Consider the following 19,671-nt stretch of genomic DNA (forward strand, 5'->3'; position numbering starts at 1 on the left):
GCTGGCATGTGGTGCTGGGGGATTGAACCGCGGTCCCTGTGCTTTGCCAAGCTTGTTTCAAGTAGGTGCTTTAGACCACTGAGCCATCTCTCCAGCCCCCTTTAGTTGTTCTCATGGATAGTAGATGACAGCGGAAAGGATAATACACATGGAAAAAATGAACAATAAGCAAATGATCCAAATTAGATACCAGGGATAGAATTGCATCCTTTACATTCACATTTTATTTTATTCCTATTAATGAGCCTTTCATCAGTTTCATCTGATATTGCAACTGTGCTGTTGGGGGCTAGGGAGATGGCTCACTAGAATAAGCGCTCCCCTGGCAAGTGCAAGGGTCTGAGTTCAATCCCCCGTTCCTCCAAAAAAAAGAAAAAGAAATTGTGCTGTAATAATGAATTCCTCCGCTCTATAATTGTTCCCTTTTTTCTCTACATTTTTTTCTCCCAATAACGTGGATTCAACTCAGGGCTTCTACAGTAAGCTATATCCCTTTGCATTTTTTGTTTGTGAACTCACTGTGTAGTTCAGCTGGCCTTGAAACTTGGTATGTAGCCCAGTTTGGCCTTGAACTTCATTCAGGTAACCCTCCTGCCTCAGCTTCCCATGTGCTAGGATTACAGGACTGCACATATTTTCAGATTTGTTTTTCCTCTCCCAGTCCTTTATAATGGTCATGTTTGAATGGTGTAGTGACATCTAAAATGGTTTTACTATCTTCTCTCTCTCTTAGTCACTCATGCTGATATTCTCTCTGTATGAGTTAGTTCAGTGAACGCTCCTCATCCCTTGGCAGTTGCAATCTTTATTCCCCTTCAAGTCCTTGTGTAGTTTGAACTCTCCTTACACTTTTCCTTAGTTTCTCCATGTGTTTTGGTCACCTAAATCTTTATATTTGCCACTCCAACCTGGAATCTTTTGTGTCCTTTTGTTTAAATGTATTGGTACAGTTCAGGTATATATATATAATGTAATGTCTGTTTTGTAAAACCCCACCCACCTACTTTTGCTATAACAGTAGTTTTTATTCGTGGATATGTATTGTAAATTATATTTGGATTTTATTATTTAAATTTTTGTTTTGTGAGCCTACATAGTTCAAGCTGGCTTTGTATTCATTGTGTAGCTCAGGCTGACCTCAAACTCATGGTGATTCTCTTGCCTCATTCCCAGGAGTGCTGGGATTAAAGACATATGCCACCACATCTGTCTATTTTCTCTTTAATTTTTATATCACAATTTAGAGAAGTACTCAGGTTTTGGAGCCATACACACCTGCACTTAAATGGTGGTGGTCCTGTTTTCTGTGGCACCATTGTCTTTTTTTGTCTCACTTTGCTTACCTGCACAACTAAGATGTTTGCATCTACTTCATTAAGTTTTAAGCAAATTATTTTACATAGTTCCTAGCATAGTAAATTGTAGTTGTTTCATTACTTAATACAAATGAAAAGAGTAAGTTGCAGATTTGAGTTAATGTGCAGGTTTAATCATTTTAGAAGGAAATTACACATAAAGCGGCAATAATTTGATCTTTTTTTTTAAATGTATATTTATTTATGTGGGGGGGCAGCTCTGCCCACCAGGGGGCAGGGCTGGCTGGCATGTGGTGCTGGGGGATTGAACCGCGGTCCCTATGCTTTGCTAAGCTTGTTCTAAGTAGGTGCTTTAGACCACTGAGCCATCTCACCAGCCCAATAATTTGATTCTTTAAATTCTTTTGTTTTGGGTTTTTGAGACTGGGTCTGTAATGTAGTTCACACCAGGCTTGAAATCTCAGTGATCCTTATTCCTTAGACATGTGCCACTATGACCAACAACAACAACAAAAAAAAAAATTGTTTTTTTGGTCTTTTTTGAGACAGGTTCTCACTATTCAGATCAGGCTGGCTTTGAGCTCACTTTGTAGCCTAGGCTAGTCTCGAACTCAATAATCCTCCTGCTACAGTCTCCCAAGTGCAGGGATAGCAGACATGTGCCACCATGCCCAGCATGCCCAGCATGCCCAGCAAACTTAAAAGTTTTATTTTTACTGCTTTTTTTTTTTTTTTTTCTGATTATAAGATTAGTAGCTCTACATTTAGACTGAGGTAGAGCACCTGAGAAAGGAACAAATTGAGGAGCACCCCCACTTCCTCTGACTTCTTGCCTTGGAAGAGGGTGAGGCCATGGCCCTGGATGGTAGAGAAGTTCTCCAAGGGTGCTGTATTGATGGAACTCACTGGGATGTTGTCTGCAAGTGGTGTAGCCTAAACGCACTCCTGGATGATCAGGGCCAAGAACTGCGATGCATCGTCTAGGACATCACACACAGATTTTCTGTGTCATTATTTCTCTAGCCTCATCATAGTAGCAGCTGGATGGGGCTTGGGAGGTTGGTGATTGTTGCTGGATATGCTGCACCACAGAATCAAGCCTGGAGGAGGCCCCTGGGACCTGGAGAAGCCCCTTTGCTCCTGAATTTCTCCAGTGCCCTCTGTTGACAAAGAACATTATGGTTGCTGACAAAGCAGTGTTCCAGTTTCAGAGGCAGGGTGGTAAATAAAGGCTGGACTGGAGCTGACAAGCCATGAATTGATAAGTGATTCAGTCATCATAGCATACCAAGGTTTTCTGTCTGTTTTGCTGAACTTTAGTCTCCAAGTTACTAATTAGGGGTGTCATACAAAAAAGGTTCAAGAATTAGGTAAGTTTAGGAATGACAGATGCTATCATCCATTCCTTAGAGATCCATAGCATATGTAAGCAATAAGAAATCCTACAATATAGGAAGCTATTTTAACTTTAGTTTTAGAAACTCTTTGAAGATGAGAATGCTATTACAACTGTTATTTGGAATGATTCTCTGAAATTTCTTGGCATTACATTAAGAAACTAAAAAATTGAGGTGTAATTTTTGGAAGAGAGGAGGCTATCATTTGTGGATGATACAAGAGTCAACAAAAAGTCCCAATTTTTTTTTTAATTCAATACTGGAGTGAAATTCAGTGGTATGGGGCTGGAGAGATGGCTCAGTGGTCTAAAGCAGCTACTTGGAACAAGCTTGGCAAAGCACAAGGACCGCGGTTCAATCCTTCAGCACCACATGCCAGCCAGCCTCGCCCCCTGGTGGGCTGAGCTGGCCACACACACACACACAATAAATAAATAAATAAACAATTAAAAAAAAAAAAAGAAATTCAGTGGTACAGTATAGGCTAGCATTTTTCAGGCCTTGAGTTTAATTCTGAGCATCATGAGAGGAAAAAAAAACAACTTGAAAATAATTTGAAGGGCCGGGGAGATGGCTCAGTGGAATAAGCGCTTCCCTGGCAAGTGCAAGGGCCTGAGTTCAATCCCCGGTTCCGAAAAAAAGAAAGAAAGAAAGAAAGAAAGAAAGAAAGAAAGAAAGAAAGAAAGAAAGAAAGAAATTGACTACTACAATAATTGAAGCAGGAGCTGATTTTAAAATAACCCTTAAAACTTTAACTTTCTATAGTGCTATGAATGACAATATAAAAATTATTACTAGAAGGAATCTTTTTCTATAATTGATGATAAAATATATAAAACACCTAGTAAGAAGTTTTAACAAGAAATGTACAAGACTTCTGGGAAAAAAGGGAGCCTCACTGAAACAATCTAGTAACAAAATAAAAGACTTGAGATAGAGGGGCCGGGGAGATGGCTCAGGTCTGAGTTCAATCCCAGTTCTGCCAAAAAAAATAAAGACTCAAAAAATAAAATAAAATAAAAAGTAAAAATAAAATGGACTCGATAGAACACAGGCTGATTCCTGAGTGGTACAGTTATGAAGATGAAGTTCATGAATGGAAGAATGCAGATGGCCAGAAAACACAGGAAGATGTTTATTTTCAGTAGTAAACTAACAATACAAGATTTTTTTCAAATATTAAATGACAAAGATTAAAAAGAACAATATTCATAATTGTCAGTTATACAGAAAAGTGGCCCTGTATGTTCCTGCGACTAAAAGTGAAGGTACTCGTTCTGGAGGGAGTTTTTGCAATATAAATAAAAGTCCTTAAGAATTTCCTTTTAACTATTTGACCTGCTAGAAATTTATATATTGAGGAGATGATCATAGATGACTGTAAGAATGGTTAGAAGTAACTGAAATCATTATTAAGTTTGTTGGATCCAGTATTGCACATTAAAAAGTAGTACATTCAAAAAGGGTATAAAAGCATGATATAATATTTTAGTATTGCCAGGCATGGTAGCAGATACCTGTAATCCCAGCAGTGTGGAAGGCTGAAGTGGGAAGATCAGTTTGGCATCAGCCTGGACAAGACTCTTGTACCAAAAAATAAAAATAGATGGAGATTTAGCTCAATGTGAAGGTTCCATCCCCAGGACTTCAAAAAACAAAACAAAATTCTAATATTAATGTAGGCTATAAAAAGTACATAGAGTTGGTGAAAAGTTGGTTCACTTTACTTTCTAAGTATTTACTACAGGGGCTGGTGAGATGGCTCAGTGGTCTAAAGCACCTACTTAGAACAAGCTTAGCAAAGCCCAGGGACCACGGTTCAATCCCCCAGCACCACATGCCAGCCAGCCCGCCCCCTGGTGGGCTGAGCTGGCCACACACACACACACAAATAAATAAAATTAAAAAAAAATAAAAATAAATAAATTTCTGCTTTAAGTATTTACTACAGCAAAATGAAGTACTACATGTAATGCACTTTTGAATAGCTTAAATATAGTTGAAACTAATTTTTTTTTTCTTGTTTGCTGGGATTGTAGTGTGTGTTGTATTATGTTGAAGACTGGTCCTGCTCTGTAGTTGAGGCTGGGCTTTTTTTTTTTTTTTTTTTTTTTTTTTTTGGCGTTTTTTTTTTTTTTTTTTTTTTTTTGCGGAACCGGGTATTGAACTCAGGCTCTTGTGCTTGCCAGGCAAGTGCTTATTCTGCTGAGCCATCTCCTTGGCCCCCAATGCTGACCTTGAACGATCCTCACAGTGGCAGTAATCGTTCTGCCCTGCTCAGTCTCCAGAGTGCTAGAATTACAGGGGTGTGCCACCACACCTGACATGAATTTTTAATAATTAAGAAAAGTATATAAATCCATAAGATGTATCATGGAAGGGCCGGGGAGATAGCTCAGTAGAATAAGCACTTGCCTGGCAAGCACAAGGGCTAGAGTTCAATCCCTGGTTATGCCAAAAAAAAAAAAAAAAAAAAAAGATGTGTCATGGAGGGCTAAGATAGCTTGGTGGTCAAAGCGCCTGCCTAACAAATACAAGGACCTGGGTTCAGTCCCTGGCCATGGGCCATGCCAACCCTGCACCTAGCTAGCCACTGATACAGGGTGTGATGGCACATGCCTGTAATCCCAGGGAGACTGAGACAAGAGGATCATTACAAGTCTGAGCTGCATAGCAAGACCCCGTACCAAGTAAATAAATAAAAGATTAAAAGAAAAACATATCTTGGAAAAGCAAAATCAGTAATGTTACAGGCTGTTGAGATTAAAATATATCAACTGGGATTCATTGGAGACTTGAGCAGAATAATTCAAGTAGAAGAGAGCTGAAAGTAAAAAAGCCAGATTGCCAGTAGTAAGTAAATAGGAGATAGGACTTCTACTCTAGATCAGCACTAGTGTGTAGAAATAAAATGTGAACCACATAGTAATAATAAATCATTTTTATAATGTATAAAATTGTTAGTGTAATAATCTGCATTTTATTTGTAACATTACAATTCGCATTAGTTATATTTCATGTATTCAATAGCAACATATGGTTGGTGGCTGCTATATCACCAATTTATAGACTATAGATTCCGGTTTTTTTGTTTGTTTTTTGGTGGAACTGGGGCTTGAACTCAGGCCCTTGTGCTTGCCAGGCAAGCACTTATTCTACCGAGCCATGTCCCCGGCCCCTAGATTTCCTTTTGAGAAAGGAAGGAGTAGTGTGAACATGCAATAATCACCTGTTCTTCTGCAGTCCAATTCAACCACAGACCTCTTTCCAGTGCAGCTTATTGTCTGTTAAAAAACGTTATTTATGTAATTCAAAAGAATAATAAAAATAAACTTAAAATACACGTATGTACCATTTTTGAAAAAGAGTATCCGGTGACTTTCCCATTTGCATTACCAAATTGGTATCATTTCTTTGTTTTTCCTTCTTCAGGTTTTGGTAAAACTAGCTTGAGCCGAAGAGGAAAAATAATGCCTGGGAAGAGACGTCCTTATGGAGTTATCACTGGCCTTGCAGCTAGAAAAGCAACTGGGATTCGAAAAGGAGTTAGTCCTATGAATCGTCCACCTCTAAGTGACAAGGTAGGATATGGTTCATTCATGGGTAGAGATCTTCTTCCTTACTTGTACTAAGATTTTTGTGAATAAACTTTATGGGATATTGTTGTGTAGCACTTGGGGTGTATGTAAACATTAAATAACTATAAAAAAAATTCCCATTCATGAAGATTACATGAATTTTCACTTTCCCAAATGCAGTCATTCCTCTGTATCTGGGTAGTTGGTTCCAAGATTTTTCTCAGCAAAATCTGCAGATGCTCAAGCCCCTTGTATAAGAACAGAGTGTTTTGTGTATAACTCATCTCTAGATTACCTAAAATACCTACTACAATGCAAATAATGTTTTACTACTGCACATTGTTTAGAGAGAGCAAGAGAAGTATGTATGTTAAGTAAACTTAAGATAAAACATTTATGTCACCACACATACGATTGTTATGTGCCAAATTACATGTGACAACAGAATCTAAAAGCAGCTTTCACCAAAGTTTGGAATAGTGAATTTTTTTTTTTTTCCTGTGTTCTTGATTTTTTTTTTTTTTTTCTTTCTTTGGTACCAAGGATCGAACTTAGGACTTTGTGCTTGCCAGGCAGGTGCTTATGCCACTGAGCTATATCTCTGGCCCCTTGATATTTTGTTGTCCTTGTTTTTGTATGTACTTCTTTTCTAAATGCTCATGAAACTGAAGACTTCTTTATTTTTACCTTATTTCATCAGTGGATATTTATGAGGCATTTCTCGTGTGCTTAATAGGAGACGCTAGATAAAGTGTAAGGTACAGTCAAGGACTTCAGAGATGTCTTCACAAATTAGGTTTTTAATAGTGGTTCAGTTTATATATGTAGATGAAGGAAAAGCACACATTTCATGTATTTCTGTGTTTATTGCAGTACTGGAGATTGAACCCAGGTCCTTGCTTAGACCCCCAAGCTATCTCCCTAGCCCTTCTTTTTTTTTTTTTTTTAACCCCTCTTTTTATTCCTTCAGATAAGGTCTTATCTGAAGACCTTTAGACCTGGCTAAATTGCTTAGGCTTGGCTCAAACTTTGTATTGTCTTGCCTCATCTTCCCAAAGTGCTGAAACTATGAGCATTGGGATTTTTTCTTTTTAATGCTGAAGTTTTCTTTTTCCTATTTCTATGCCAACTTTTTGTTTTGTTTTGTTTTTGTAGTGCTAGGGATCAAACCCAGGGCTTTGTGCATGCAAAACAAGCACTTTACCACTGAGCCACATCTGGAGCCCTCCAACTTTTTTGTTCTTACAACTTTCCTTGTATATTTTTTCAAGGAAAAAATTTTGTTCCATTTGTTTTGGAATTTGGCTCTCATATTTCCTCTCCCACCCACTTAGCATGTTTCTCATATTTCCTCTCCCACCCACTTTCTTTTTTACTGTAACAATATCTGAGAGAATTAATTTGTGAAAAACACAATTTATTTTTCCTCACTCTTTTAGAGGTACCAGTCTAAAATCTGGAGGGGTGCACATAGTTTTGGGTGTCTAGTAAGGTAAGCACATGCAGGTGAAGGTAGCAGAGCAAACTGCTTATCTCATGACCAGAAATAAAAGAAAGGAGAAGGGGCCAGGCTCCCCACAGTTCCTTTCAGGGGCACATCCCCACTGAACTAAAGACTTCTCATTAGGTTCTACCTTCTAAAGCTTTTATGATTTCCCAAAAGTGTTATCTTATGGACCAAGCCTTGAACACATGGACTTTGGGGAGAACACATAGGCCTTACCCAAACCATAGTACTTAGAATCATGTTTATGTAAATTATTTCATAATTCACATCTCTAGCACTCTGATTTTTTCCTTGAGTTCCTGATTCACATTTTGCATTATCTGTGAATAAACTGATCACCTCAGGTGTTTTAAGTATAATGCAGTTGTCTTTTCAGTTACTAAAGAAATTGACATGTCATTTTAGTTTCTGTCTCTCCTATACACATCCAAGTAATTGTTAGCATCTGTTCATTGTGCACCAGAAATGTTTATTGTAGTAGGATATATAACAAAAACAAGCTTAACCTATTTTTTTTTTATTTCTGAAAGAATATAGAACGATATTTTCCAGTGTTAAAAAGGAAAGCAAATCTTCTGAGGCAAAATGAAGTGCAAAGGAAACCAGCTACAGTTCTCAAGAGACCTAACCAGTTAAATAGAAAGTAAGTGCTCAAATAAAAAAAAAATACTTTATTTTTTGAGGCAGTGTCTAAATTGGCCAGGCTGGGCCCAAATTGGCAGTCCTACTGCCTCAGCTTCACAAGTAGCTGGGATTATAGGAATGTGCCACTGGCTTTATATAAATTTTTTTTGGCATCAGAGTCAAACCCACAACTTTGCACTTGCTAGGCAGGCTCTGTGTTGCTGAGCTATATCCCTGGCCCTAAGCTTTTTTTTTTTTTTTTTTTTTTTTTTTGCAGAACTGGGGATTGAACTCACACCCTTGCGCTTGCCAGGCAAGCACTTATGCTACTGAGCCATCTCCCCAGCTCCTAAACTTTTTTGAAGAGGCACCAGTCAGCTGCTGTACCTATCTCAAGAATAAAATTGCAGTGGGCCAGGGAGATATAGCTCAGTACAACTAGCACTTGCCTGGTAAGCACAAGGTCCTGAGTTCAGTCCCCGGTACTGCCAAAAAAACAAACAAACAAAAGAATAAAATTGCAAAATCCTAACACCTCAATCAGAATTACTCAAAATTCTGAAAGCTGAATTATTCAGTCTCAGTGGCTCTTAATTAAAACCCAGAATCACAATATAAGTTACCTGTGGAAAAAGCAAACTTGGAGACAGTTCTGCAGGAATGTTTCTTAAGCTGATATTATTTTATACTAAATTGAAAAACAATAAAATCCTAAAATTTAAGATCTGTTGTGCATTCCATTCTCTATATGGATAATATAGACAGAAAGGAAGCTGATAAGGTGTGAACTTACCTTATTTCACTTTCAAGTACCATTTATTCATCTCTTCCAGAATATGATCCATAATAAAACCTGGAACAAGGTATTTTTATAAATGAAATGACTAGAAGTGGAGTTTTACTTAACCATCATATTTGGATATCAGTTGAAAGTGCTTTAAAGGAGACCTTCTCAAATAGGAACTTACCATTTATGTGAGATTTGCGTGTTAACTGGGCAGGTAGGGGAAGTTTATATTTGAACCTCTGAGATTGGAAGTAAGATTAGGTAACCTATTAAGTACTTAAAACTATGTAGTAGATAAATACGATTTTTTTCTCATAGTTTACCAACTTTCTCTAGAAAATGAAAAGGAAGTGGTAAAAATCAAGTCAATGATAATTCTATGCATGAAAGAATAAAAGTTGAATGTTTCTTTGTGGTTTATATTTACATAAAGGTTTCTAAGTGAGGAAGGAGAGGTTAAAGAAAGAGGTTATTCAAATTTATATTTTTGTTTTCCATTTTGATTGTGAAAGTCCATGTGTATGAATTTTTTATAGTACTCTGTGGACAAATCTGTAAAGTTATGTTTTCTTTAGGAATAGGAAATACCATTAAAAATGTGAGTTTGTAAGTGTTATCAGAAGATATATATGGTGTATTAGAGTCAAATTGTATTTGGTATATAAATTAGTTTACAATTGTATGTGGTTATCTGCAGAGGGAGATATGGTAAATCAACTCTCAGTAGTTTCGTGTAAATAAGGAAACCATTAGAATAGAGTCTTTCTGGCAAACATAAGGTCCTGAGTTCAATCCCCAGTACCACAAAAAAGAATTGAGTCTTTCTGTTATGTGCTTATCAGGTTGTCAGCATGTGAATTTAACTAATTTTTCCTCAGGATATTTGACAGAAAAGTGACTGAGAATTCTTATGATATGTGTTTTTGTTGCAGAAATACCGTTCCAGCTAATTTTACCAGAAGTGGAAATAAATTAAGCCATCAGAAAGACACTCGTCAGGCAACTTTTCTTTTCCGAAGAGGCTTGAAGGTATTAAAAGCTTTGGTATCTCCTTCCCCACTCTGACCCAAAGAGGATTCTGAACAGCCACTTTTTAAGTAATACTCATAGGCTTGGCTCGTGGTTGAGGTAGAGATTTAAGTTTGGGATGTGGAAATGTGATTGGTTTTTTCTGTCCCAGTTTTTCTATTCATTGTTTTCCTTACTGTTAATCAATAGCAACTTTTTATAAGAATTTAATATTTCTTAGTAGTAAACTTGTATTTGATACTTGTTCTAATGCTCCTGTAGTAGAACCCCAATAGAGAGCTCTTGGGAGAACAACACACAGACCCCTCTCCTGCATGATAGGTTCTTGGATTCAAATCTTCTGCCTTTTATGGGATCTGCTTTTTTTCTCCCTTTAGGTTCAGGCCCAGTTGAACACAGAACAACTGCTAGATGATGTAGTAGCAAAGAGAACTCGTCAGTAAGTCAATTTGTTTTTTAAGATGTCATTTTAAAACTCAAGTCGGGTGTGCTGAGGCAAGAGGATTGCTGTGAGTTTGAGGCCAGTCTGGGTTACCATGTGAGCTCAAGGCTAGCCTGAAGTGCATAATGAGACCTTACCTCAAAAAGACAAAAAATAATAATAAAAAAAAAAAAAACAGAAAATATTAACCACCCAAATTAGCATGTGCTCTAGTCTGAAAGAAATTAAAAGACCCAAGATGAAATTAAATCCAAAATAAATTCTATTTTTGCTTTTGTTGTTTTTCCCCCAAAAAACCCTTTGACTTTTCACATGTTAGTATTAAGACATTTTTAGCACTAAATTACTGTATTTTCTAAGTACCTGTTTACTCCACTTTAATGAAAAAGCGTTTTTCTTTCTTCCTTTTCATTTTGTTTTTCCAGTGTCTGCTTCTATATACATTAACCCTTCCAGGGGATGAATAGAAGAAAATCCAGTAGCATTCTTAGAACATTTGTAAAACTTTAAAAATAACGAACCATTTTTTTCCTTTGGCATAATCTTTTCACCCCTGTGCTCCTATAAAAGTCTTTAAAAATCCATTTCTGTCATTATGTGAGTTGCAATGTTCTTAATTCCATCAGTGTGATCCAGTTTTAATTTTTTTAATCATCTACTTATTTATTTGATACAGGGTCTTGCTATGCAGCTCAGACTAGTAGTGATCTTCCTGTCTCAGCCTCCCCAATGTTGGGATTATAGGCGTGCACCACCACACCCGGCCTCGGTTGACCAACACAGCATGTGTAGGTTTCCAGGGTCTGCATGGTGTGCAGTACTGGGGATCAAACCTGCATCTTTGCATTTGCCAGGCAGGTGCTTAGACCATTGAGCTATCTCCCCAGCTCTGTGATTCAGTTTTGAGATTAAAGTTACGGCTGTTGTCTCAGTTGAGAAGGAAGGAGTACATTCATACGTGTGGTTCCCAGAGAAAGCATACAGAGGCAAACATCAGCAACGTAACAAGAAGCAAATAGAGTGAGAAGCCTGTATCTTTGTTAACTCTTTTTTTTTTTTTTTTTTTCCCCCATGTTCATTGCATTTACTCAGCTTATCCTCCAATCCCAAATACTCATCTGGCTTCAGGCCAACATGAGGTAAAATGGGCACATTTTGTGATAAATGTCCAATCAGCTGTCTTCTACAAGTAAGGTTTTCGGCCGGTTTTAAACAAGTTTGTTGAATGTCCAGATTAGCATCTGGAGTCCAAAGGAAAACATTTCCATATTGATTCCAAGATTTATATTGATACCATTTTGCCACCTCTTCATTACTTAGATTTCTCAAGCAAGTTTTATACTCTTCAGCTTGCTGGTTGTCCCAGGTCCTTCCTATATCAGTCATATTCATAAATGTTTCCCACATCACATCTCTGTACAGCTTCTTTTGGGATGAATTTAATAATGCCCACTCCTCCAAGGTGAATGTCACAGCAACATCCTCCAAGGAAACTGGCTCCATTGCATAGCTTGAGGGTCTCCCAGGATCCTTCCAATGCAGCTCTCAGCCAGCAGAAGTTATAGAGAAAGGCGATCTGGTCAGCTGGGTCCCCTCAGCCCCGCACTCTGCACTCACCACTGCGCCATGACACAGGAAGCTATTTGTTAACTCTTGTACATATCCTTATCACGTATTTATATTCATACAGTGAGGCTGGCCTCAATGGCACATGTGTGATTTTCTAAGGCTAAGTCATGGTTAAATTACTGTATCCCACCCTTCACCTGTGCTAGAAAGCAAGATAACACCCTCAAAGCTGTCCAGAAGCGTCTTTACATGTCCTGAGCTTTGAGCACTTCAGAGCAGTATACCACATGAATTTACTCCTTCAGCCTTCTCAACCCCAACAACTAAATTTTGGAAAACAAAATTTGGTCATGGTCCAGATACGATGCTAAATAAAATGGGCCATGATTTGAGAGTAAAGAAAAGGAACTACTGTGTTTGAACCTGATGCAAGCAGTAGTGTATAGCACAGAGGGTAGGACATTGGAAACCATAGGGAGAGAGTAACTGTAGGCTATTAGCTTCCTAAATGAACAGTATTTGCATGATAACAGTATTATAAATGTTGTTAATTTGTTTGAGATTTGAGAATTCTTGACCAGCACAAAGTAGTTAATTTATAGACAGTGTATAATGTGAATGTCAGATAAGGGCAAATATGAAGATAGAGCTGACAAATAGAAGACACAAAGTGGGGAGAAATGGTGGAAAAAACTACAGGACTATTACCCTCTCATACTAAGTAGAAGGGTATCAAAAGATAGCATTGGAAGAAATAGATTCAAATAAAATTACATGAAAGTAAAATATTGTAGCCATCAAAATGTTTAGAGTCAGTAAGGAAACTAGATGATGGTATGATGATCTTATTCATTATAGCAAGATTTTTCTAATAAGTGATTGTTTCGTGTTTTTTTTTAAGTAAGTGAAAAGTAACCAGCAAGCATTAAAAACAGGAAAGGTTAAGAAGTAGTGCCTCGGGCTGGCCAAATAGCTCAACAGATTAAAGCGCCTACTTAGGCAGATGCAAGGGCCAGGAGTTCAATATCCAGGCCTGCTGTATACCCCCCCTCAGGGGCATGCTGAGTTGGTGATTGAGACTGGGAGTGGTGGCATGCCTATAATCCTGGCACTTGGGAAGCTGTAAACAGGAGGATCACTATGAGTCTGATACACATAGTGAGACCCTGTAGACTCTAGACCCTGTACTAAGTATTAAAAAAAAAAAAAAATAGGGGGACAACCCTCTTGAGTCCCCCTCCTGTCCCTCTCTTGGACAGGAGCTTTCTTTCCCTCAATCAGTATATTCTGCTCATGAAAAAAAAAAAAAGTAGTGCCTCTGTGGAGTGGAAATGGGAAGGAGATTAGTGAGGTGAAAGACTGTTAGGTTTTATTAGAATCCCTTTTGTATTTTATTTTTATTATACTGAAAAAAAAATTTAAGTGCTCAGTTTCTAAAACACAGTATGCCTCATAGTGAAGTCCAGCTATCAGCAATATTTCATAAAAGCTAAGAAAAAGTAAGGTCAGTTTCCTGAATGTGCATTTTAGGGCTGGGGTCATAGCTCAGTGGAAAGAATGCTTGATTACCATGTGTGAAGCCCTGGGTTCAATACCCAGCACCAAAATAAACGTAATCAGGATATTTTTATGTGGGTTATAGTATACAGCTTATAAACTCCCATTGTAATGAGATTTTTGCTGTTTTGAAACTAGATGGCGTACTTCCACCACAAATGGAGGAATTTTGACTGTGTCCATTGACAATCCTGGAGCTGTGCAATGTCCAGTGTAAGGCTTTCTTTCTTTTTTTCTTTTTCTTTTTTGAAAATTGTAACCTCTTCATATATGAGATCCTTGGACTTGTACTCATAATTTGATGTAAGTTAATTGTATTTTAAGTGAGGGGGGCTATTTTTAAGGGGACTGATAGCAATTTCTTTTACTCTAATAACTAATTTTTAAAAAGCATACAGTGAGATGCAAGGATAAAAGTAATATTCGTGATACAAATGGGAAATAAGATAAATTTAAAAGTTTCCCTTGATTGCTGACCCAATGAAGGAAGACTTTAAAACTCCCTTTTAACAGATTCTTTTATATATTCAAGAAAATACTGGGCCAGGGAGATAGCTCAGTGGTATAAGTGCCTGCCTGGCAAGTTTAAGGTCCTGAGTTTGATCTTCAGTACCGCAAAAAAAGAGAGAGAGAGGGAGGGAGGGAAATACTGTGCAAATGTAACAATTGTACATTTTTATATATGTATGATAAATTATATCATACTTACATAATATTTTTTCTTCCTTTCACCCTGGTATATTTTGGACATCTTGTCAGATCATACAGAGCTTCTCTTTAAAGACCTCTTTGTGTATTTTCTTAACTAGAAGATTTAGCAAGGATTACTCTTATATTACATTTATTGTATTATAGACATTCTAAATTTACGGAGTTTCTGATCTATCTAGGTATCTTAATGATTTACGTTAAAAGTAGTATAGTGTAGATCTCTAAGACTTTATAGGTTATTTTAGAAAACCAAGACTTGGAAATCACCAAAATAGTTAAAATGTTTTAGTTGTAATTACAGGTATTCCATGAATAATTGCACATTTAATAGTCAAGAGCCAGGCTTATTTATTTATTTATTTATTTATTTATTTATTTTTCTGTATTTAGTCCTGGGTCTACAAGGTCTCACTATGTAGATTGGGCTTGTAGTGATTCTCCTGTTTTCAGCCTGCCAAGTGCTGGGATTACAGGCACGTGCCACCACTCCCAGTCTCAATCACCATCTCAGTATGCCCTGCACATGAGGCTGGCAGTTATGCCAGGGATCAAACCCTGGCTGCTGTGCTCTGCCTAAGCAGGCACTTTAAGTCAGCTGAACTGTCAGGTCGGCCTCTTTTTTTTTTTTTTTTTTTTTTTTAAAGAACACAGTAAAATAGCTCTAATACATTTGAATACATAAACTAGTCAGGACTTTTAAAAGGCATTTTAGAACCAAGTGATTTTTTTTGTGTGTGTGTTATGCTAATTATTTTTTATTTTTTTTTTTTCCGGAACCGGGGATTGAACTTAGGTCCTTGAGCTTGCCAGGGAAGCGCTTATTCCACTAAGCCATCTCCCTAGCCCCAATGCTAATTTAATTCTTTTTTTTTTTCTGATAGAACTCAGAAACCACGATTAGCTCGTACTGCTGTACCCTCATTCTTGACAAAACGAGAACCATCTGATGTAAAGAAAGTTCCTGAAGGTGTTCCTTTACAATTTGATATAAATAGTGTTGGGAAACAGGTAAAAAGTTGTTTCTGTATTTTGGGGGGGGCATTCACTGATAATATTGTAATAAAAATATTTTAGTATTTATTATTTAATAAATTAATAAAATATTGTTGTATAGCAAATTAAAGTGTTCTAACCCCTTAATGTTAGGTAGCCACTAATCTACTTTCTGTTCTATAGACTGCCTATTTTGACATTTTATGTAAATTGGATCATATAATCTGTGACTAGTCATAATGTCATTATATGACATTCATATAATGAATGTGACTTTCATTTACCATAATGTTTTTAAGGTTCATCTATGTTGTATGGTACTTCTCTTTTTTTATTTTTTTTATTTTAGTAGTACTTCATTTTTGAACAATATTCAGCATATTCATACATTTTCTGTTCGTGAGTGGTATTAGGAATTGAATTTAGGGCCTGGTGCATACTAGGTAAATGCCCCTCAACTGAGCTGGAGCTTCAGCCTTTTAAGGGTCTCACTGTGGTGTCCAGACTGACCTCAAAAATATGTTACCTTGGGGCCAGGGAAATGGCTCGGTAGAATAAGTGCTTGCCTGGCAAGCACAAGTACCTGAGTTCAAAACCCCAGTTCCACCAAAAAAAAAAAAAAAAATGTTATCTTTTTGCTTCAGCCTCCCAAGCTGCTGAGACTAGTATGCCACCATACCAAACTTTATATACAGCATCCTATTATTATTCATTCATTCATTATTTGGTAGACATTTGGGTTGTTTTTATCTTTAGCCAGAGAATACTGATTCTTTGGACATTTGTGGACAAGTTGTTATGTGAATACTTTTTTTTTTTTAACACTTTTTCATTTCTTCTTAGTAAATACTAAAGTAGATGGGTAAATTTTATGGTAACACCATGCTTAATTAACCTTTTTAGAAACAGCCAGACTTTTCAAAAAAAAGTAAGTATGCTTGTTTTACTTACTTTCCTTGTTGCTTTGAAAAAATACCCAACAATCACAAGTTAAGGGAGGCAACATTTATTTAACTCACAATTTCTAGAGGTTTCAGTTCATAGTTGGCCAACTCCAAGGCATGGCAGGTGGCAGTACAGATGAGAAACAGTTCATTGCAGGCAGAAGGCAGCAAATGATGAGAGACAAGACTCCATCTCTAGCACACATCTATAACAATGCTGTTTTACATTCCCACCAGTATATATGAGGTTTCTAAATTTCTTCATATTCTTGCCAACATTTATTATATGTAGTTTAACTGTGGCCATACAATTCAATGTGAAGTGGTATCTCACTGGGGTTTTAAGTTTTTGGATTAAACTCATACATGTTATCTTGCTGAATTCGTTTTAGATTATCTGTGTACACTCATGTCGTTCTTCAAATGCCTTGCAATTTTAAAAGCTTTTCTTTTTCTTTATTAGATAAATTAGGACCTCCAGTATAATGTTGAAAAGAATAGCAAGATGCTGTTTGTTTGATGGCTTGTTCTAGAACCTAAGGAGAAAATGTCTCACTATTAAATTTAATGTTAGCTATAAGTTTTTCAGAGATACCCTTTTTCAAATTGAGGGTGTTGGGCCTGCCAGCAAGCACAGGGTTTTGAGTTCAATCCCCGGTACCGCAAAAAACAAACAAAAAAAATCAAATTGTGGGTGTTCTCATTTTTCTTAATTTGCTGAGAATCTTTAGCATGAGGGAGTTTTGGATTTCATAATCTCTGTTGGTATCCATTGAATGTGGGATTGTATGCCGGCCCTACCCCAGGGCACACTGAGATGGCCACTAAGACTGGGCGTGGTAGCACATGCGTGTAATCCCAGCACTTGGGAGGCTGAAAATAGGAGAATCACTATGGATCCAGTCTACGTAGTGAGACACTGTAAGTCCTGTAGACCCTGTACTAAATATGTTAAAAAAAAATGTGTAATTGAAAGGAGGAAGTATAGGCACAGATTTAGTCATAGTTGATGTGATACAGTGCTGTGAAAGGCCCTGGATATAATCAGTAGCATGGGTGCACAAACAAATTAGACAAACTTATGTTGCCTATTTTATTTTGTTGCTATAATTCTTTTGTCATTGTGAGAGTGCTATTAGTTTTTCATCAGAAACAATTTTCAGGGCCCGGGCAGATAGCTCAGGAGAATAAGTGCTTGCCTGGCAAGCACAGGGTCCTGAGTTCAATCCCCGGTACTGCGCTGGGATTATAGGTGCAAACCACTACACCAGTCTCAGTGTGCCCCAAGGGCAGGGTCTGCATGCCGGGGATTGAACCTGGCCCCTGCTCCTGTCTAAGCAGGTGCTTTAATCCTCTGAGCCATCTGGCCAGCCTGATTTTCATATTTCTGTAGTGAGCTCAGAAATTTGTTTAAAAATACTTCCAAATTAACATTTTTTTTTTTCTGGTAGTACTAGAAATTGAACCTAGGGTCTTCTCCATGTGAGGCAAGCTCTCTACTGTTGAGAGGCAGGGATTATGAGTCAAGAGCTTCCAGTAGGCAACTTCATGAACTTCTTTAAACCTCTTTAACTTCTATTTTAAATGCTTTTTGTTAGGTTCTAATGAGATTCATGTAAGTATTTAGGATATGTTAGCTATTGTCATTGTTAATTACTATTAAGTGTTGCAAAGCAAATACGGCTTTCTGTCAAGTTGTTAACTTTTTTTCCTTCCCCCTTTTCTATAGACAGGGATGACTTTGAATGAACGGTTTGGAATCCTGAAGGAACAAAGAGCCACTCTCACATACAACAAAGGAGGAAGCCGCTTTGTCACTGTGGGATAGAGCCCATGTCAAAAGAACTTTTGAGTGATGACTCTGTTTGAAAACTTGAGTTGCTTGAAGAGTTCATCACAGAAATTCAAGAAACTTTACCTTAAAATATTCACAAAGCTAAATAACTCTTATTTTTGAAGTGTTTTTTTTTTTGTTGTTGTTGTTTCTTCTTCTTTTTTTTTTAATGTATAAAATAATGCCCTGAAAGGTAACAGGGAATATAGCTATCTGTTCTTAAAGATTGCATGGTTGGCCCAGACAGAACAATTTTCTGTTGACTTTCTTGGTTCCTCATGCAGCAGATGAAAGACAGAAAGAAAGCGATTATTTTTATGATAGTAATATTTAGGATCTTATCACCTCTGCCCACTTAGACTTGGCCATGGTAAAACTTTGTCCTCTGTACTATGAGTAGATCCCTTTGTTGTTGTCACCCTTTAAGAGTGTTGATGTAATAAGTGCAGTTGCCTTTTTTCCATTACACATATTTTTAGAAACCTTATGAGAATTCTAGTTTTGGCTTTTAAGATTTTTGGAACTATCTGGAACTTAGTTCATTTTTCAGGTGGCATTAAGTTAGACCCATAGAGTTGAGTGCTGAACTTCTAATAAGAAATGTGGTTCTTGGCATTAGTCTTGGTTTAAAATATTGATGTCTGAAGGCTGTAAATGCATGCTTACAGAATTATGTGATAAGACACTGGAAAAGGTCTGGTGTAAAAAGTTGACAGTTTGTATTGAGTAATGAAGAAAGCATGCAAAGAGGGAGCAAGTTGAAGGACCAGAAACTTAGGTGAAAAGCTTCCATACCCAGGTCATAGGTACACTCTGGATATAGTATAGTCTTGAGTCTGGTGTCTGCAGATTCTTCTGCACTTGACTATTAGAATTTTAGTTTTAAAAATCCCTTAGATATTTTGATAGTAAAATTAATAGCCTTATAGTCCTACACTTCTTACTCAAAATTAAAATTTATAAGCTTGCTAAAGTGATATATAGCTCCAGAAAGAAAATGTTACAGAGAAAAAAATGTGTAAAATTATAATAGCATATGTTTTTGTATGATATAAAATTCAAGCATTTAGGGGGAAAAAGCTTTTCCTGTACTCTGGAGATATGGGGAGGAATTAGTCTTTTGTGCCAAGATAGTGCTAAGAGTCTTCAGAACCTATGTACTACAAATTACAGTAAAATGCCAAAATACAGCAAAATATTCCATCTGAAAATTAACAAGTTTGGTCATTTTGAGGCTTGACTTTTTGTTTTACTATAATGTTCAAACTTCTAAATAGGTGTCATTTCTCTGGCTTACATTATTAGTGTTGACTTTTCCTATAAAACAAAACATTATCACTCCTGCCTACCTTACATTGTATACTAGACTTTATTTTTATGTTC

At 37.1% G+C, this 19,671-nt stretch overlaps 1 protein-coding gene across 2 annotated transcripts in view; it reads left to right on the plus strand.

The window, feature by feature from the left end:
* Fyttd1 (forty-two-three domain containing 1) overlaps window positions 1-19,259 on the plus strand; it is a 31,955-nt gene extending 12,696 nt beyond the window's left edge. For both annotated transcript variants that reach the window (XM_023704741.1, XM_004644556.2), the window contains exons 3-9: window positions 6,146-6,294; window positions 8,329-8,441; window positions 10,142-10,238; window positions 10,616-10,677; window positions 13,945-14,019; window positions 15,399-15,525; window positions 18,184-19,259. In XM_023704741.1, the coding sequence (XP_023560509.1) occupies window positions 6,146-6,294; window positions 8,329-8,441; window positions 10,142-10,238; window positions 10,616-10,677; window positions 13,945-14,019; window positions 15,399-15,525; window positions 18,184-18,282 (722 nt within the window). In that variant the 3' untranslated portion in view covers window positions 18,283-19,259. The remainder of the gene's footprint in view (window positions 1-6,145; window positions 6,295-8,328; window positions 8,442-10,141; window positions 10,239-10,615; window positions 10,678-13,944; window positions 14,020-15,398; window positions 15,526-18,183) is intronic.
* Window positions 19,260-19,671: the final 412 nt, after the last annotated feature.

Source organism: Octodon degus, unplaced genomic scaffold (assembly GCF_000260255.1).
Source record: "Octodon degus isolate 3935 unplaced genomic scaffold, OctDeg1.0 scaffold00203, whole genome shotgun sequence".
Lineage (NCBI taxonomy): Eukaryota > Metazoa > Chordata > Mammalia > Rodentia > Octodontidae > Octodon > Octodon degus.